At 56.1% G+C, this 21078-nt stretch overlaps 1 protein-coding gene across 1 annotated transcript in view; it reads left to right on the top strand.

Annotated features, from left to right (window-relative positions):
- The first annotated feature begins 11146 nt into the window (after positions 1-11146).
- Positions 11147-21078, top strand: part of LOC136607491 (uncharacterized) — a 67033-nt gene continuing 57101 nt past the window's right edge. The window contains exons 1-4 of the mRNA XM_066589043.1: positions 11147-11236; positions 17294-17909; positions 19092-19218; positions 19396-19982. Of these exons, the coding sequence (XP_066445140.1) occupies positions 17310-17909; positions 19092-19218; positions 19396-19982 (1314 nt within the window). The 5' untranslated portion in view covers positions 11147-11236; positions 17294-17309. The remainder of the gene's footprint in view (positions 11237-17293; positions 17910-19091; positions 19219-19395; positions 19983-21078) is intronic.

The following is a 21078-nucleotide window of genomic DNA, read 5'->3' as shown; positions in this document are numbered from 1 at the left end:
CATCCCTACATTTCCTGCGTGCCCCCTCCCTGTTACCTAGCATCACTCCATTTCCTTTGTGCCCTTCTCTGTTACCCAGCATCTATCCATTCCCCGTGTACACCCCTACCCGTTAACCAGCATCCCTCCATTCCCCGCTTGCCCTTCCCCGTTGCCCAGCATCCGTTCACAACCCGCGTGCCCCTTCCCCGTTACCCAGCATCCCTCCATTCCCCGCGCCCTGTTACCCAGCATCCCTCCATTCTCTGCGTGTCTCCTTGCCATTACCCAGCATCCCTCCATTCCCTGCGTGCCCCCTCTCTGTTGCCCAGCATCCCTCCACTCCCCATATATCTCCCCCCGTTACCCAGCATACCTCCATTCCCAGCGCGTCCCCTCCATGTTACCTAGCATCCATCCATTCCCCATGTGTCCCTCCCCGTTACCCAGCATCCCTGCATTCCCCGCGTGACCCCTCTCCATTACTCAGCATCCCTCTATTCACCGTGTGCCCCCTCCCCGTTACCCAGCATCCCTCCATTTCCTGCGTGCCCCCTCTCCATTACTCAGCATCCCTCTATTCACCGTGTGCCCCCTCCCCGTTACCCAGCATCCCTCTATTTCCCGCGTGCCCCCTCCCCGTTACCCAGCATCCCTCCATTTCCTGCGTGCCCCCTCTCTGTTGCCCAGCATCCCTCCACTCCCCGTATACCTCCCCCCGTTACCCAGCATACCTCTATTCCCAGCGCGTCCCCTCCATGTTACCTAGCATCCATCCATTCCCCACGTGTCCCTCCCCGTTACCCAGCATCCCTTCATTCCCCACGTGACCCCTCTCCATTACTCGGCATCCCTCCATTCCCTGTGTGTCCCCTCTCCGTTACCCAGCATCCCTTCATTCCCCATGTGTCCGCTTTGTTATCCAGCATTCCTCCGTTGCCTGCGTACCTCCTCCCCGTTAACCAGCATCCCTCCTTTCCCTACATGCCCCATCCCCGTTACCCAGCATTTCTCCATTCCCCGCGTGGCTCCGCCCCGTTACCCAGCATCCCTCCATTGCCTATGTACATCCCTCCCACAGTACCCAGCATCCCTCCATTCCCTACGTGCACCCTGCCCGTTACCCAGCATGCCTCCATTCCCGGCCCGCCCCCTCCCCGGTACCCAGCATCCCTACATTCCCTACGTGCCCCCTCCCTGTTACCTAGCATCACTCCATTTCCTGTGTGCCCTTCTCCGTTACCCAGCATCTATCCATTCCCTGTGTGCCTCCTACCCGTTACTCAGCATCCCTCCATTTCCCGTGTGACCTCTCCCTGTTACCCAGCATCCCTCCATTCCCTACATGCCCCCTCCCTGTTACCCAGCATTACTACATTCCCTGTGTGCCTTTCTCGGTTACCCAGCATCCCTCTATTCCCTGCGTGCCCCCTCCCCTTTACCCAGCATCCCTCCATTCCCCGTGTGCCTCCTAACCGTTACCTAGCATCCCTCCATTCCCTATGTGCCCCCTCCCGGTTACCCAGCATCCTTTCATTCCCCATGCGCCCCCTCTCTGTTACTCAGCATCCCTCCATTCCTTGTGTGCCTCCTCCCCGTTACCCAGCATCCCTCTATTCCCTGCGTGCCCCCTCCCTGTTACCCAGCATCCTTCCATTCCCCATGCACCCCCTCTCTGTTACCCAGCATCCCTCCATTCCCTGCGTGCCCCCTCCCCATTACCCAGCATCCCTCCATTCCCTGCGTGCCCCCTCCCCGTTACCCAGCATCCCTTTATTCCCTGCGTGCCCCCTCCCCGTTATACAGCATCCCTCCATTCCCTACGTGCCCCCTCCCCGTTACCCAGCATCCCTCCATTCTCTACGTCCCCCCCTCTCTGATATCCAGCATCACTTCATTCCCCGTGTGCCCTTCTCCGTTACAAAGCATCCCTCCATTCCCTGCGTGCCCCCTCCCCGTTTCCCAGCATCCCTCTATTCCCTGCGTGCCCCCTCCCCGTTACCCAGCATCCTTACATTCCCCATTTGCATCCTTCCTCATTACGCAGCATTCCTCCATTGCCTGTTTACCCCCTTCCCCGTTATACAGCTCCCCCCATACCCAGCATCCCTCAATTCCCTGCGTGCCCCTCCCCGTTATCCAGCATCCCTCTATTCCCAGCGTGCCCCCTCCCCTTTACCCAGCATCGCTCAATTCCCAGCGTGCCTCCTACCCGTTACCCAGCATCCCTCAATTCCCAGCGTGCCTCCTACCCGTTACCCAGCATCCCTCCATTCCTTGCGTGCCCCCTCCCCGTTACCTACCATCCCCCATTTTCCCGTGCGCCCCCTCCCCGTTACCCAGCATCCCTGCGTGCCCCCTCCCAGTTACCCAGCACCACTCCATTCCCTGCATGCCCCCTCCCCGTTACCCAGCATCCCTCCATTCCCCACGTGGCTTTGCCCCGTTACCCAGCATCCCTCCATTCCCCATGCGCCCCCTCCCCGTTACCCAGCATCCTTACATTCCCCGTTTACATCCTTCCTCGTTACACAGCATTCCTCCATTGCCTGTTTACTCCATTGCCTGTTTACACCCCTACCCATTTACACCCCTACCCGTTACCCAGCATCCTTCCATTCCTTAGTTACACCCCTCCCCGTTACCCAGCATCCCTCCATTCCCCATACGTCCTTCACCGTTACCCAGCATCCTTCCATTCCTTAGTTACACCCCTCCCCGTTACCCAGCATCCCTCCATTCAGTTGCAGTCTGCACAAATTCCCCCCAGCTCCACATGTGTATTTGCTCCCCCCAGCTCCTCCCGTGCTGCCCGCGGGCTCCTGAACGGGCTCTTCCTTTCACTGCTTTTCCCGCCGCCAGTAGAGCGGAGCGGCTGTATAATTATTTGTGTTTTTCTCGTGTATTAATGAAGAGAACGTATTGTAATAATAAATCATATTGCAGGGAGGAGGGGCGCCGCTGAAAATGGCGTAAAAAGCGGGCAGATAAAATTGTGCCTTACAGTGTTAACCCTTTCACTCTCCAGCGTGTAGCTTTACGTTCGAGGTGTGCAGAGTTTATATGGAGCAGGATCGCAAGCCACTCCATACCAGGTGGGTGCCGGCTATCTGTGACAGCCAACACCCACCCGCAACAGCCAGGATCAGTGCTGACGTGGATCACGGCTGTTAACACCTTTAAATGCCCTGATCGTTGGTTGGGGGACCTGAATGGCCTCCACGTGATGAGATTGTGGGTGCCATTTGTTTGCCATGGACATTCTGAAGCCCCCAGGACTGTCAGAACACTATATTATGTAATAGTATGGCATCGCGTTATACTCTAGGAGCAATCAAAGCTTCCACATCGTCCAGGCAGGACCGCACACGTGGAGGATGCCCTCTGACCTCCACCCCCTTGTTGATCCAGAGTAAGTTTCCTGAGAATATGAAAAAAAAGGGTTTGGTCCGATGTCGCCAGTAAAATGTGATTGTTCCCAGAAACCAAGTCATCTTGTAGATACGAGACCGTTTAACCCGTTTAGGACCAAATATACGGCGGCTGGTCCTGGGCTTAAAGCACCGCCAATAGTAAAATTACGGCAGTGCTTTAAGCCTCCTGCTCTGCAATCAATCAGAGACAGGAAGGGGTTAATGGCTGCTAGTGACAGCTGATAACCCGGAGCAGAAGGCAGGAGGGGCAAACCCTTTCCGCCTTCTGCTTCCCCAATACACAGTGTGTGGGGAAAGTGAAAGTAAAATGCACTTTCCCCAGTCGTCTCCACGACAGCACCACTTGAGATTGCCTCCTCCTGATAGGACAGGAACACACTGAGAGGTTAAAAGCTCCCCCCCCCCCCCTTCCCCATTTTCCTCAGTGTCTTCCTGTCCTGCCAGGAGGCAGGATCTCTGAGAGGAGCTGGTGGAGAAGCCAGCCAGGATTTACTTACAGGCGGATCGGAGGGCAGTGGGTCAGCCTGTCCTCCCTTCCAAGCCAGACGACTCCCGGGACGCCACATGGGGTGGTAACCCCCGGGCCAGGTTCCTCCCCCGGCGGCCCATGGGGGGTACAAAGCGGGAGCCTCAGTTCCCCTCCTCCTCCCTGCAGAGTTACAGCGCAGCGCTCCAGGAAGCCCCTTGAACGGCGGGGCGCCACGTCACATGTCCAGCGGGATGCCGGCATCGCGCCTGCATCAGGAGCGGAGGGGGCGGGGCTTAGCGCAGGAGCACGAAAATTTAAAAATAAAGGAACCTGAGAGAAGCCAGAACAGACCAGCACTACAGGTCGCAGGGTGTCTGCAGCATCGGTATAGTAATGAGTGCTCCAGCCCCAGAGATAGCTGAAACTTCAGCCTCAGCGGCCGTAAGTAGCCAGTGCAGCAAAAAATACAATGCAAATATCCAGTGTATTGTGTATGGAAAATTGCATATTTACCCGCAAAAAATGCTTTATTTGTAAGGGGGATAAAAAAGACACCCCCCCCCCCCCCCCCCCCCGAGAACAAAACTCAGAAAATGTGTGGAGTGCGGGATAAAACTGCCAGCTACGTACCAGAGGCCTCTATGCAAGGCATGCGTAGCTAGGCTAGTCAGAGAGGAATCGGGATTTATGGAGGATGTTAGGAAGCTGGTGAAAGAGGAGGTTAGATCAGCCCTAACGTCACAGCTGGCGCCGCCAGCGAAACGCCAGAAAAAGGCGTATGTTCCCGACGAGCCTTTTGACTCCGAGAGTTCTATCGGGTCGGAGCAAGAGGAACAGGCGGTCGAGGAGTCCTCAGATGATGAGGACCACAAAAGATACTTATTCCATCAAGACAACTTAACGGAATTGATTAAGTCAGTCAGGGCTACACTAAAAATGGAAGAGCCCAGAGAACCACGTACCTTACAAGATGAGATATTCGGGGGACTAGGGGAGAGGCGCAAGCATACCTTCCCTGTCCACAAGAATATCACCAAAATAATCCAGAAAGAGTGGAGGAAACCAGACGCAAGCTCCTTCTCCACTAGAGGGGTAAAAAGAAGGTACCCATTCAAGGAGGAAGTTTGCGCAAGCTGGGAGGAGGTACCTAAGGTAGACGTCCCAGTGGCCAAAGTAGCCAGGAGAACAACCCTGCACTTTGAGGACACCGCACAGTTAAAAGATCCCATGGATCGCAAAGCTGAGGGCCTTCTAAAAAAATCATGGGAGGCAGCGGCAAACATACTTAGGCCAGGGATCGCAGCAACCTGCGTGGCGCGGACTCTGGGGGTATGGCTAGAACAGCTACAGCTACACCTAACCAATAAGACGCCAAAGGAACAGATCCTAAATTCCCTTCCGATCCTGCGTATGGCAACAAATTTCCTAGCGTACGCCGCGGCCGAAACTGTCAAACTCCCGGCGAAAGCCACAGCCTGGTCTAACTCAGCCAGAAGAGTGTTATGGCTGAAATCGTGGTCAGGCGACCTAGCCTCAAAAATAAGCTATGTGCCCTCCCGTTCTACGGCCAGTTTTTGTTCGGACCGGACTTAGACAAGATTCTAGAGAAGGCGGCCGACAAAAAGAAGGGATTCCCGGAAGAAAAGCCACAGAAAGGGAAGACCTTCTTCCGGGCTCCAGTGCAACAGCCCGAGGCCTACCGAGGCAAGGGCAAGACAGGCCGCTGGAGTTACCCCAAGGGGGGCAGAGGAAGGAACATCCTCTTTAACCCCCACCAGGGGGAGCCAAAGCAGAGACCCTGACGCCATCCCCGTAGGGGCAAGGCTGGGGAGCTTTGTGGATCAATGGGCCACGATTTGCAAAGGCCCATGGATCCCAAAGATCTTACAGCAGGGATACCGGATAGAGCTGGTGTCCCTCCCAAGGAGGAAATTCGTTATCACGGGAGGCTCAGGGCAACAGTTACACTTACTAAGGCAAAGGACCTGCAACAGCTAAACGCAATATCCCCCGTACCGCAAAACGAGGAAACCCAGGGCCATTATTCCAGGCTCTTCCTAGTAAAAAAAAACCCTGCGGGAAACAGCGGATGATAGTGAATCTGAAACCTCTGAACACCTGCATCAGATACAGAAAATTCAAGATGGAGTCCATCTCCTCAACGATAAAGTTGATTCCCAAAGGAGCCTACATGGCATCCATCGATTTAAAGGATGCTTATTTCCACATACCGATCGACGAGGGGTCCCGGAATACCTAAGGTTCGCAGTGGATATGGGCAAAGGAATAGAGCACCACCAATTCAGATGCCTGCCTTTCGGGATCTCCTCAGCACCCAGAATCTTCTCCAAAATTATGGCAGAGGTAGCCGCCTACCTGAGGAAGAAGTCGGTCCTAATAGTACCCTACCTGGACGATATTTTAATAATAGCAGAGTCCAGAGAACTCCTAACGAAACACCTGGGGATAGCGCTAGAACTTCTCCAATCCTTAGGATGGATCATAAACTGGGAAAAATCCAGCCTAGATCCCGACAAGAAGACGTTTCTGGGTATAACGCTCAACTCAGAATCGCAATGCTCCTGCCTACCCGAGGAGAAAATACAAAAAATCCGACGGCTAGTCAAAACCTTCCTACGGAGACCATTATGCACAATTCGGGAAGCCATGTCTCTCCTGGGAAGCTTGACGTCATGCATTCCAGGAGTGGCATGGGCCCAGGCTCACACCAGAGCCCTGCAAGCCTCAGTCCTATCCACGTGGGACAAAAGGCAGTCCTCTCTAGGGACAAGAATGTACATCCCAAGCGCGGTGAAAACATCCCTGCGTTGGTGGACATCCCCAGAGAACCTGCGGAGAGGGGTTCATTGGCTACAAAACCCAGTCACTCACATCACAACGGACGCAAGCGCCTGGGGATGGGGAGCGCATGTGGGGAACCAGTTCTTTCAGGGCCCATGGCCTCAAAGGACAATAGAACAGTCCTCAAATTACAGGGAACTACAGGCCGTATGGCAGGTCCTACAGCAGTTAGGGAACTCGCTACGGAACCAACATATAAAGATACTGTCAGACAATATCCCCGCGGTCGCCCATATACGACACCAAGGGGGCACAAGATCTCCCGCCCTGCAAAACATCGCACAGACAATTTTCCACTGGGCAGAGGGCCAGATCCTCTCGATCACGGCAACCCACTTGAAGGGGACACTAAACCAAAAAGCGGACTTTCTCAGCAGGAGGCAAATAGACCCAGGAGAATGGTCTCTCTCCCTGGAAGCATTCAGAATCCTGACCAACCGGTGGGGGACCCCACAATTGGACCTGTTCGCAACCAGGGAAAATGCCAAAGTAAGCAACTCCTTCTCCCTCCGGCCAGGAGATCGTCCGACAGCAGTAGACGCCCTAGGCCAAGACTGGGGAGAGGGGCTGGCGTACGCCAGCCTTTCCTCCTATACCGCTGATCCCCAGAGTCTTGCAACATTTCAGAACCCAGGTATGCACACTAATCCTGGTGACCCCCTTCTGGCCCAAAAGAAGCTGGTTCGGTCTTCTAGCAACATTGAGCGTCCAGGAACCAGTCACCTTTCCTACCTGGACAGATCTTCTATCGCAGGGGCCACTGAACCATCCGAGCCTAGACAAGCTCCACTTAACAGCATGGCTCTTGAGGAATCCTCACTAAAAGAGAAGGGATTCTCAGAGAGAGTAGTAGAAACGTTAATGTCCAGCAGAAAAAAGACGACTCACCTTATCTACCAGAAGGTTTGGAGAAGGTTTTCCTCATGGAGACAGGGAAGGGATCGCGGGGATTATATCCCGGACATCTCTTTAATCTTAGAGTTCTTGCAGAAGGGCCTAGAGATGGGCCTCTCTCCAAGCACCCTGAAGGTCCAGGTCTCAGCCCTTAGCGCCATATGTGACACACAGTTCGCAGACAACAGATGGGTCAACAGGTTCTTGACAGCAGCAGCTAGATTACGACCTAGACCCATAAAACTTGTTCCAGACTGGAACCTTAATTGGGCTCTAAGGGCCATGACAGTGGTACCATTCGAGCCGATCGAAGCACTACCGATAAAAATGCTTACGATCAAGACCGTTTTCCTAGTAGCCATCACCTCCGCAAGACAGGTTAGCGAGCTGCAGGCCTTGTCCATTCGCCACCCGTTCCTGAAAATCTCGGACACCAAATTAGTATTTAAAACGGACCCGGCGTTTATGCCAAAAGTAGTATCACATTTTCATAGGTCCCAGGACGTAATAATCCCCTCATTTTTTAGTAAACCTAAAAATGAGGAAGAAAAAACCCTAAACTGAATGGACGTTAGGAGATCAGTCCTATGCTATATAGATGCGACAAGCCACTGGAGGCGGAACGACAACCTGTTCATCCAGTTCAGTGGCCCAAATAAAGGGAGCAAAGCAGCAAAAAGCTCCATAGCCAGGTGGATCCGCCTGGCCATTATAGAGTCCTATAAGGCCCTCGGGAAGGAAATCCCCTTAGCTCTTAAAGCCCATTCTACAAGGGCAGTAGCATCCTCATGGGCCGAACATAGCTCAGCTTTGGTCGAGCAGATACGCAAAGCCGCAGTCTGGAAAAGACCCCACACGTTCATTAAACATTATAGGGTAAAAGTGCAGCAGGACGAGGACATGGCCTTCGGCCGCAAAGTCCTCTCGGCAGCAATCCCACCCTAGGGAAACTTTAGTTGGTACGTCTCAATTGGTGCTGTCGTGGAGACGACTGGGAAAAAAATGGATTATACCTACCTGATAATCAGGTTTCCAGGAGTCTCCACGACAGCACCCGTACCTTCCCCCCTAAGAAAGTAGTAAAGAAACTATAGAATATAATCCCCCCCCCCAAAAAAAAAAAAACCCGGTTAGGGGAAAAAAGTTAAGTTGAGCTCCTACCCCAGCAATTCGTTAGAATCCACTGAGGAAAGTGGGGAAGGGGGGGAGCTTTTAACCTCTCAGTGTGTTCCTGTCCTATCAGGAGGAGGCAATCTCAATTGGTGCTGTCGTGGAGACTCCTGGAAACCCGATTATAGGGTAGGTATAATCTATTTTTTTTCACTACGGGAGCCGGGGTGATTGGGGGGGGGGGGGGGGGGGGGGGCATGTGAAGATCTCAGATATAACGGCATTGTCCTCTATTCACCACCAGGGGGGGCACCAGACACCCACAACTCCAAAAACTTTAGAAGTATCTTCTGAGCAGAAACAAAACTGTTTTCCCTCTCAGCGGTCAGAAAGGATCCCAGAACACAACGGCAGAGTACTCGAGCCGGGAGAGCAGACCCTGAACCGCGAGGCGTTCCGCAGACCAGTGGGGGCAACCTCAGCAAGACCATATGAAATGCCAAATACTCTGTGACATCCCAGAGACAACCCGCCGGTCTGCATGGCCTCTCACAAGAGTGGGACATGGACCTTGCATATGCCTTCCCTCGCTGTCTCTATCCCCGAGGCTTGTGGAGGATGCATCAAAGCAGTAATACCGATTGCTCCATCATGGACCAAGAGACCTTGGAAGTGGCTCTCAGTCCAACACAACATGTCTCTACCTGCAAGACGGTCTGGTACTTCCGAGACGGTCTGCTACCAGGGATTCAAGATGCAACCAACGGCCCTGATGCTGAGAAACAAAGACTCTTCGATGCGGTCTCTCCAACAATAGGCTCCCTCTTGGAGGTTGTAAGTCTGTTGCTTCCTCTGAGTCTGGAAGACGTTCTGCTTGCGTCTCCCATCGGCCTGTATGACCCCAACCAGCCTGGGGTACTAGACTTCCTTCAGGCAGGTCTGGAGGCAAAGTCCTCGCCTCCTAAAGTGCGGTTCGATGGATCTGGAGGTGACTAGGCTTCGGCCGGTTCCTGGTTCTGCAGTCTCTGCAGGCCGCACCATGAACCCATGAATATGCTCCTGAGCGTCACAGCCGCGGGCGGAGAGACACCAGACTCATGGAAGGACATCATTCACAGGGGCTCCGTGGGGCCAAAAAATGTGGAAACCGCAGTAGGAAAAAAAGCTTTATTAGTAGAAAAATAAAAGGTAATAATACTTAAAAAACGTCCGTAACAGTTCGACCAGTCAGGTGCAGCGCATCATCAGAAGAAAGTACACCACACCACACCCCGTCCCCTAGAGAATGTGTTTTATTAAAAAGTCACACCGCGCACGTCCCTGTGTGATGCGCGGGCGGCGCACGTCCCCGTGTGATGCGCGGGCGGCGCACGTCCCCGTGTGATGCATAGCGGCGCACGTCCCCGTGTGATGCGCGGGCGGCGCACGTCCCTGTGTGATACGCGGCGCACGTCGCTGTGTGATGCATAGCGGCGCACGTCACCGTGTGATGCGTGGGCGGCGCACGTCGTTGTGTGATGCGTGGGCGGTGCACGTCCCCGTGTGATGAGTGGGTGGCGCACGTCGTTGTGTGATGCGTAGCGGCGCACGTCCCCGTGTGATGCGCGGGCGCCGTACGTCCCCGTGTGATGCGCGGGCGGCGGAGGTCCCCGTGTGATGCGCGGGCGGGCGCAGTGCCGTACGTGGTCTCTGCCGGCAGCACATATACGCTGTAATGTGTAGATGGCGGCGGGCGCAGTGCCGTACGTGGTCTCTGCCGGCAGCACGTATAGGCTGTAATGTGTAGACGGCGGCGGGCGCCCTGCAGCGCTGTTCACGTTCGCCCGTCACGTTATATTCACACATTCTGATTTTATGTCCGGAATCAGACAGAAATAACGTTACTGTAAGCGGGTTTCTTCACACGAGGGGGCGGTGTTTTTTAATCGGAGGGGCGGTTTGAGCGCGGCCGACTTTGTGGCGGTTTTTCCAACTAAGATTATGGATTGAAGTTTATAGTGCGAGTAAAAAAAGACAAAAAACGGATTGCAATCAGTTGTTACCGCGTGTCACCATGGTAACCATCACAAACGCATGCGGACCATTTATTACCTGATTTGACCCAATGTGCATAGGAATTGGATGAAAAACAGAGTAACATCGTGTGCGACAACCGCAGGAACAATTCCATGAAAACATAAGGCCACTTTTTGAGGACTGATAAAACCCCGCGGGTGTGAAGAGCCCCCACCTCCGGCCTGCGCTCTGCAGCGCCCCCTGCACGAACATCTGCACTCCGGAACCATAATGGCCTGCACCGTTTCCCAGGGGCCACCATTCGCGGCGCACCGCTAGCACTACGCATACTGGGAGTTGTAGTCTCGGAGCTGCCGCAACTCGCCGGAAGTAGGCGGGCGATGTGGCAGGGTCAGGCCGCAGCGGCAGGAGGGGGAGGGGAAGCGGTTGCTGTCAGTGCGGAGGTCCCGGGATGTGAGGAGCCGCCGGACAGGTGAGCGCAGGAGATTCCTAGCAACCGTTGGGTTATGCAGGGAACGCCGCTGCCATAGCAACCAACCAGAGCGCGGCTTTTATCCTCAGACTGGCCCCCAGGAGATGAAAGCCGGCGTCTGATTGGTCGCTTTGGTTGTGACTGGATTTGTAGGCATCTCCATGACTACCCTGAGATCCGCGGCCGTTATAGTTCTCGTTAGCTTCCGGTACTTCAGCAATTTTATTTGTGGTTCCCCTTCTATGACGTGACTGAATGGCGCAAAGAAAAAGCACCGCTGTATGTGCAGCCGCAGGGGTGTAGCACGTATCCCCCCACCTGATGTCCTGACCGGTGTAAGCGCAGGCGGTGTAGCAGGTATCCCCCCACCTGATGTCCTGACCGGTGTAAGCGCAGCCACAGGGGTGTAGCAGGTATCCCCCATCTGATGTCCTGACTGGTGTAAGCGCAGCCGTGGGGGTTTAGCAGGTATCCCCCATCTGATGTCCTGTAAGCGCTGCCGCTGGGGGTGTAGCAGGTATCCCCCATCTGATGTCCTGACTGGTGTAAGCGCAGCCGTGGGGGTTTAGCAGGTATCCCCCATCTGATGTCCTGTAAGCGCTGCCGCTGGGGGTGTAGCAGGTATCCCCCCATCTGATGTTCTGACCGGTGTAAGCACAGCTGCAGGGGGTGTAGCAGGTATCCCCCATCTGATGTCCTGACCGGTGTAAGCACAGCTGCAGGGGGTGTAGCAGGTATCCCCCATCTGATGTCCTGTAAGCGCAGCTGCAGGGGTGTAGCAGGTATCCCCCATCTGATGTCCTGACCGGTGTAAGCACAGCTGCAGGGGGTGTAGCAGGTATCCCCCATCTGATGTTCTGACCAGTGTAAGCGCATCTGTAGGGGTGTAGCAGGTATCCCCCATCTGATGTCCTGACCGGTGTAAGCGCAGCCGCAGGGGTGTAGCAGGTATCCCCCATCTGATGTCCTGACCGGTGTAAGTGCAGCCGCAGGGGTGTAGCAGGTATCCCCCATCTGATGTCCTGACCGGTGTAAGCACAGCTGCAGGGGGTGTAGCAGGTATCCCCCATCTGATGTCCTGTAAGCGCAGCTGCAGGGGTGTAGCAGGTATCCCCCATCTGATGTTCTGACCAGTGTAAGCGCATCTGTAGGGGTGTAGCAGGTATCCCCCATCTGATGTCCTGACCGGTGTAAGCGCAGCCGCAGGGGTGTAGCAGGTATCCCCCATCTGATGTCCTGACCGGTGTAAGTGCAGCCGCAGGGGTGTAGCAGGTATCCCCCATCTGATGTCCTGTAAGCGCAGCCGCAGGGGTGTAGCAGGTATCCCCCATCTGATGTCCTGACCGGTGTAAGAGCAGCTGCAGGGGTGTAGCAGGTATCCCCCATCTGATGTCCTGTAAGCGCAGCCGCAGGGGTGTAGCAGGTATCCCCCCATCTGATGTCCTGACTGGTGTAAGCGCAGCCGTGGGGGTTTAGCAGGTATCCCCCATCTGATGTCCTGTAAGCGCAGCTGCAGGGGTGTAGCAGGTATCCCCCATCTGATGTTCTGACCAGTGTAAGCGCATCTGTAGGGGTGTAGCAGGTATCCCCCATCTGATGTCCTGACCGGTGTAAGCGCAGCCGCAGGGGTGTAGCAGGTATCCCCCATCTGATGTCCTGACCGGTGTAAGTGCAGCCGCAGGGGTGTAGCAGGTATCCCCCATCTGATGTCCTGTAAGCGCAGCCGCAGGGGTGTAGCAGGTATCCCCCATCTGATGTCCTGACCGGTGTAAGAGCAGCTGCAGGGGTGTAGCAGGTATCCCCCATCTGATGTCCTGTAAGCGCAGCCGCAGGGGTGTAGCAGGTATCCCCCCATCTGATGTCCTGACTGGTGTAAGCGCAGCCGTGGGGGTTTAGCAGGTATCCCCCATCTGATGTCCTGTAAGCGCTGCCGCTGGGGGTGTAGCAGGTATCCCCCCATCTGATGTCCTGACCAGTGTAAGCGCAGCTGCAGGGGTGTAGCAGGTATCCCCCATCTGATGTTCTGACCGGTGTAAGCACAGCTGCAGGGGGTGTAGCAGGTATCCCCCATCTGATGTCCTGTAAGCGCAGCTGCAGGGGTGTAGCAGGTATCCCCCATCTGATGTTCTGACCAGTGTAAGCGCAGCTGCAGGGGTGTAGCAGGTATCCCCCATCTGATGTCCTGACTGGTGTAAGCGCAGCTGCAGGGGTGTAGCAGGTATCCCCCATCTGATGTCCTGTAAGCGCAGCCGCAGGGGTGTAGCAGGTATCCCCCCATCTGATGTCCTGACTGGTGTAAGCGCAGCCGTGGGGGTTTAGCAGGTATCCCCCATCTGATGTCCTGACCGGTGTAAGCGCAGCTGCAGGGGTGTAGCAGGTATCCCCCATCTGATGTCCTGACTGGTGTAAGCGCAGCTGCAGGGGTGTAGCAGGTATCCCCCCACCTGATGTCCTGACTGGTGTAAGCGCAGCCGTGGGGGTTTAGCAGGTATCCCCCATCTGATGTCCTGACCGGTGTAAGCGCAGCCGCAGGGGGTGTAGCAGGTATCCCCCATCTGATGTCCTGTAAGCGCAGCCGCAGGGGTGTAGCAGATATCCCCCCATCTGATGTCCTGACTGGTGTAAGCGCAGCCGTGGGGGTTTAGCAGGTATCCCCCATCTGATGTCCTGACCGGTGTAAGCGCAGCCGTGGGGGTTTAGCAGGTATCCCCCATCTGATGTCCTGACCGGTGTAAGCGCAGCCGTGGGGGTTTAGCAGGTATCCCCCATCTGATGTCCTGACCGGTGTAAGCGCAGCCGCAGGGGTGTAGCAGGTATCCCCCATCTGATGTCCTGTAAGCGCAGCCGCAGGGGTGTAGCAGGTATCCCCCATCTGATGTCCTGACCGGTGTAAGCGCAGCCGCAGGGGTGTAGCAGGTATCCCCCATCTGATGTCCTGTAAGCGCAGCCGCAGGGGTGTAGCAGGTATCCCCCATCTGATGTCCTGTAAGCGCAGCCGCAGGGGTGTAGCAGGTATCCCCCCATCTGATGTCCTGACCGGTGTAAGCGCAGCTGCAGGGGTGTAGCAGGTATCCCCCCATCTGATGTCCTGACCGGTGTAAGCGCAGCCGTGGGGGTTTAGCAGGTATCCCCCCATCTGATGTCCTGACTGGTGTAAGCGCAGGCGGTGTAGCAGGTATCCCCCATCTGATGTCCTGTAAGCGTAGCCGCAGGGGTGTAGCAGGTATCCCCCATCTGATGTCCTGACCGGTGTAAGCGCAGCCGCAGGGGTGTAGCAGGTATCCCCCATCTGATGTCCTGTAAGCGCAGCCGCAGGGGTGTAGCAGGTATCCCCCATCTGATGTCCTGTAAGCGCAGCCGCAGGGGTGTAGCAGGTATCCCCCATCTGATGTCCTGTAAGCGCAGCCGCAGGGGTGTAGCAGGTATCCCCCATCTGATGTCCTGTAAGCGCAGCCGCAGGGGTGTAGCAGGTATCCCCCATCTGATGTCCTGTAAGCGCAGCCGCAGGGGTGTAGCAGGTATCCCCCATCTGATGTCCTGTAAGCGCAGCCGCAGGGGTGTAGCAGGTATCCCCCATCTGATGTCCTGTCCTGTAAGCGCAGCCGCAGGGGTGTAGCAGGTATCCCCCATCTGATGTCCTGACCGGTATAAGCGCAGCCGCAGGGGTGTAGCAGGTATCCCCAATCTGATGTCCTGACCGGTGTAAGCGTAGCCGCAGGGGTGTAGCAGGTATCCCCCCATCTGATGTCCTGACCGGTGTAAGCGTAGCCGCAGGGGTGTAGCAGGTATCCCCCCATCTGATGTCCTTACCGGTGTAAGCGCAGCCGCAGGGGTGTAGCAGATATCCCCCATCTGATGTCCTTACCGGTGTAAGCGCAGCCGCAGGGGTGTAGCAGGTATCCCCCATCTGATGTCCTTACCGGTGTAAGTGCAGCCGCAGGACTGTAGCAGATATCCCCCACCTGATGTTCTGTAAGCACAGACGCAGGTGTGTAGCAGGTATCCCCCATCTGATGTCCTTACTGGTGTAAACGCAGCCACAGGACTGTAGCAGGTATCCCCCATCTGATGTCCTGACCGGTGTAAGCGCAGCCGCAGGGGTGTAGCAGATAGCCCCCCCATCTGATGTCCTGACCGGTGTAAGCGCAGCCGCTGGGGGTGTAGCAGGTATCCCCCATCTGATGTCCTGACCGGTGTAAGCGCAGCCGCTGGGGGTGTAGCAGGTATCCCCCCATCTGATGTCCTGACCGGTGTAAGCGCAGCCATTGGGGGTGTAGCGGGTATCCCCCATCTGATGTCCTGACCGGTGTAAGCGCAGCCGCTGGGGGTGTAGCAGATAGTCCCCCCATCTGATGTCCTGACCGGTGTAAGCGCAGCTGCTGGGGGTGTAGCAGATAGCCCCCCATCTGATGTCCTGACCGGTGTAAGCGCAGCCGCTGGGGGTGTAGCAGATAGCCCCCCCCATCTGATGTCCTGACCGGTGTAAGCGCAGCCGCTGGGGGTGTAGCAGACAGCCCCCCCTCTGATGTCCTGACCGGTGTAAGCGCAGCCGCTGGGGGTGTAGCAGATAGCCCCCCATCTGATGTCCTGACTGGTGTAAGCGCAGGCGGTGTAGCAGGTAGCCCCCCATCTGATGTCCTGACTGGTGTAAGCGCAGGCGGTGTAGCAGGTAGCTCCCCATCTGATGTCCTGACTGGTGTAAGCGCAGGCGGTGTAGCAGGCATCCCCCATCTGATGTCCTGACCGGTGTAAGCGCAGCCGCTGGGGGTGTAGCAGATAGCCCCCCCCCCCCTCATCTGATGTCCTGACTGGTGTAAGCGCAGCCGCTGGGGGTGTAGCAGATAGCCCCCCATCTGATGTCCTGACTGGTGTAAGCGCAGGCGGTGTAGCAGGTAGCCCCCCATCTGATGTCCTGACTGGTGTAAGCGCAGGCGGTGTAGCAGGTATCCCCCCATCTGATGTCCTGACCGGTGTAAGCGCAGCTGCAGGGGTGTAGCAGGTGTCCCCCATCTGATGTACTGACTGGTGTAAGCACAGGTGGTGTAGCAGGTATCCCCCCATCTGATGTACTGACTGGTGTAAGCACAGGTGGTGTAGCAGGTATCCCCCCATCTGATGTCCTGACCGGTGTAAGCGCAGCCGCTGGGGGTGTAGCAGATAGCCCCCCCCCATCTGATGTCCTGACCGGTGTAAGCGCAGGCGGTGTAGCAGGTATCCCCCCCATCTGATGTCCTGACTGGTGTAAGCACAGCCGCAGGGGTGTAGCAGGTATCCCCCATCTGATATCCTGACCGGTGTAAGCGCAGCCGCAGGGGTGTAGCAGGTATCCCCCATCTGATATCCTGACCGGTGTAAGCGCAGCCGCAGGGGTGTAGCAGGTATCCCCCATCTGATATCATGACCGGTTTAAGCACAGCCGCAGGGGTGTAGCAGGTATCCCCCATCTGATGTCCTGTAAGCAGAGCCGCAGGGGTGTAGCAGGTATCCCCCATATGCCGGTACGACCGCTGACGAGAACTTTGAAGCCCTGCCTAAATGGAGCTGCGGTGAAACGTGCCCGGTACCGTAGGTGCGTGTCTTTGGACTGCCAGAGATATTAGTCTCGCGGAGCGATGGTACAAACGCCTCAGTGTCAGCGACTTACCCCTCTACAATGAAATGACTCCCACTTATGTCAGGGCCGAGACTAGTAATGGCCGGTAAGGCCTGCTGGTCGCGCTCTGCGTCTCGTCTATCTTCCAAGATGGCATCAGCAATTTGACTTGGTGCTGGCCAATCGGAAAGCAACGTGAGGGGCTTCAGACAGAGGGATAGTACACGAGCGCTGCCGCCATATTGGTTGACTAAAGAGGGGCCGAGGAATCCGCAGCTGCTTTGTGACTGCAGCTCTGGAGGTAACGAGTGGAAGGCATTAGGTTATTGTAGACTTAACTGCAGCTCTGGGTGTGACTGGAGTGGAGGGCATTATTCTTGAGTGCAGCTCTGGAGGTGACTGGAGTATAGGACAGGCTGTAACGTGGTTCCTCGTGTGACATTTGTGCTGTCTGAATCCTGCAGGCGGTGGGGACTGGCCATGGAAGACCAGCGAATAGGGACGGACATAGTGAAAGTTGAGGCTCCGGACTTCCCCCATGAGGAGGCGCCGCTGGTGGAGGAGGCGGCGGGGGTGGTGCTGGCAGAGACTGTCGACTGTCTGGTGGATTACAACTTGGGGACACAGCTGACGGTGGAGCAGGAGATACAGATCGGGGACGGCCCTCCGCCATGTCTGGACTACAACGTCAGCTTCCTGCCCAGAAAAACTCCCAAACCACGACAGAGGCGAGCGTCCGGGCAGCGGAACTACAACTGCACACAGTGCGGCAAAAGCTTCCTGCGCTGCAGCGACCTGGTGAAGCACGAGAAGTCGCACACGGATGAGCGGCTGTACGCCTGTAACACATGTGGGAAAAACTTCCGTCGGCACACGTCGCTGCTGATCCACGGCCGGATCCACACCGGAGAGCGGCCATACCAGTGCACCCAGTGCGGCAAGAGCTTTGTCCAGCGGCAGCACCTCACCACCCACCTGCGCACGCACACCGGCGAGAAGCCCTTCCAGTGCATTGAGTGTGGAAAAGGCTTCCGCTGGAGGTCCGAGCTTCTCAAACATCAGAAGAACCACACGGACAAGGTAACCTCCTGCAGACCTCCAGGCACCCCAGACGAAACCTGACTGGCTGAGCCACAATGCGCCCCCGGACCTGACTGGTCAGCCTGCAGGCACCTCAGACAAATCTGACTAGCCGAGCTGCTAGGCACCCTCGGACCTGACTGCCAGAACTGAAAAGTGCCTCCAGATGACATCTGACCGACCCCCAAACCAGACCTGAATGGCCAAACAGCTAGGTGCCCCTAGACGAGACTTGACCTGATTTGCCGAGCCGCGGGGTGCTCTCAGCCGAGATCTGACAATAGACCAGATGGACCCAGACCTGACCAGATGACGCAGACCTACTGCTTGAGGAGGCTGGACCAGACCTGACTGTCTGTGTCATCAGGTACCAATAGAAGAAACTCGACTAGAGCTTTCTGAGCTGCCAGACGCCCCCAGACTTGACCCTGATTCTCGACCCAATGGACCAAGCTGAGGGACCAGGCTTCCCAAGACTAGACCTCGAGAGCTGACACACTAGTTGCCCCCGAACTTGACCTAATGATCCACCAGATGGATCTAGACCTGACCAGCTGAGCCACCAGGCACCTGAAGGTAGGAAACAGACCTGACCGGCAGAGGCGTCAGACACCCCCAGACCTGACTGTCCGTGCCGCCAGGCACCCCCAGCCGAGATTTGACAATCTACCAGATGGACCCAGATCTGACCCACCAGGCCCCAAATTGGCTCTAGGTGAGCCCAGACCGGACGAGCCTCCAGGTACTGCCTGGAGAGGCCAGACCATGCCTGACTGACTTAGTCATCAGGTACCACTAGAAGAGACTCGACCAGACCTGTCTGAGCTGCCAGACAAGACCAGACTTGACCTTATCATCCACTTAATGGACCAAGCTGAGGCACCAAGCTTCCCAAGACTCGACCTGGACAGCTGAGACACCAGATGCTCCCAGACTTGACCTAATGATCCACCAGATGGACGTAGACCTGACTGGCTGAGCCGCCAGGCACACAGAGATGGAAACAGACCTCACCGGCTGAACTGCCAGACAATCCCAGACCTGACTGTCCGAACCACCAGTCGCCCCCAGCTAGACCAGACCTAGCTAAATGTTACGCGAATGCACACAGTCTCTATAGAGCAGACCTGGTGACATGATCCAAGATTGGTTGAGTTATTGTCATGCCGTTTCTGTCTCCAGTCCAGTGGGGGTTTTGACGATTTGGCCGCTTCGTTTTCTAAAGAAGAATGGATGGAGCTGGAGGAGTGGCAGAAGGAGCTCTACAGGAATGTCATGAAGGAAACCTCAGAGACGTTAATCTCCCTTGGTAAGACCCCTCCTCGGGCTACTCGTGCCTCCTCGTTGGTGGAGTAGACTGTGCCCTAAGCTAGTGCAAGCCATTAAGTATAATAAGTGCCACTACGAGTCGCGCAATGCTTTCTATCCCTAGTGGATGAGGCACGAGACATTTGGTGGCTCTGATACCTATGTATTGTTTTCAAAGGTGAAGGTCTGGTAGAGAAGGCGATCAGCGAGAAGCCCCCAGATGAGCGGACACCCAGCCTGGCTGTGGACTGTGCCAGTAACTTACCGCTGTGCCCAGAGCAGGCCGTGGCATGTAGCAACCCTCTGGGTGGAGGAGAAGACCCCTTGGGGCAGACCTTGGACATCGCTGAGGGGAAAGCCTTCACAGAAGGAATGGACAAGATCCGCATGAAATTTCTAGACTGTGCAAACGGCAGCACCTCGGAGAGAGCGCACGCCTGCGCCGAGTGCGGGAAGCTCTTCTATAACAAGCGGACGCTGAAGGCGCACCTGCGGGGACACCTCGGGGAGCGCTCCTACATCTGTAACGTCTGCGGAAAATGCTTCCGTCGGCACACCTCGCTGCTCATCCACGAGCGCATCCACACCGGAGAGCGACCGTACCAGTGCACCCAGTGCGGCAAGAGCTTCGTCCAGCGTCAGCACCTCAACACCCACCTCAAGACCCACACCGGAGAGAAGCCCTTCCAGTGCGGCCAGTGCGCCAAAGGCTTCCGCTGGAGGTCCGAGCTGCTGAAACACCAGAAGATCCACGAGGAGGAGGAGGTGATGTATGACTGGCACCGTGGAGAGGAGGGGGGGGATGTATGGCTGGCACCGTGGAGAGGAGGGGGGTGATGTGTGGCTGGCACCGTGGAGAGGTGGAGGGGGGTGACGTGTGACTGGCACCGTGGAGAGAGGGGGGTGACGTGTGACTGGCACCGTGGAGAGAGGGGGGTGACGTGTGACTGGCACCGTGGAGAGAGGGGGGTGATGTGTGACTGGCACCGTGGAGAGAGGGGGGTGATGTGTGACTGGCACCGTGGAGAGAGGGGGGTGATGTATGACTGGCACCGTGGAGAGAGGGGGGTGATGTATGACTGGCACCGTGGAGAGAGGGGGTGATGTATGACTGGCACCGTGGAGAGGAGGGGGGTGATGTATGACTGGCACCGTGGAGAGGAGGGGGGTGATGTATGACTGGCACCGTGGAGAGGAGGGGGGTGATGTATGACTGGCACCGTGGAGAGGAGGGGGGTGATGTATGACTGGCACCGTGGAGAGGAGGGGGGTGATGTGTGGCTGTGGAAAGAGGCCTTACTGACACTAATGGGGCGGTGGGGGCGGCAAGGACATCAGCAGTGCAGTTAGTCACATGGGTCTCCGAGGTCGTATAGGGGGGCGGGGGGTTACTGTAGAGTCACCGGTGGACCATGTTGTGCCTGGAGGGTGCAGTATAAATGTGGATTGGGTCTTAATATATATCCTGTGTGTATACTATATATATTCTGTTATTAGGCGGTGGAGTATACATGGGTGGGGTACTGAACATGTGCTGATGGAGAGTGAACAGTATTTGTGGATGTAGGTGGAATAGGTATGTAGAAAAAGTATATAGATGGATGTTGGCGAGTATATATTGAGTGAAGGGTGGAGTATATATGTGGATGTTGGTGAGGGTGGAGTATATATGGGGTGGAGGGTGAACTATATATGTGGATGTTGGTGGGGGTGGAGGGTGAGCTATATATGTGGATGTCGGCGAGGGTGGAGTATATATGTAGGTGAGCGTGGAGTATATATGGGGTGGAGGGTGAACTATATATGTGGATGTTGGTGGGGGTGGAGGGTGAGCTATATATGTGGATGTCGGCGAGGGTGG

Source organism: Eleutherodactylus coqui, chromosome 1, assembly GCF_035609145.1.
Source record: "Eleutherodactylus coqui strain aEleCoq1 chromosome 1, aEleCoq1.hap1, whole genome shotgun sequence".
NCBI lineage: Eukaryota > Metazoa > Chordata > Amphibia > Anura > Eleutherodactylidae > Eleutherodactylus > Eleutherodactylus coqui.
The sequence above is the reverse complement of the archived record's forward strand: the minus strand, read 5'-3'. Positions and strand labels throughout refer to the sequence as shown.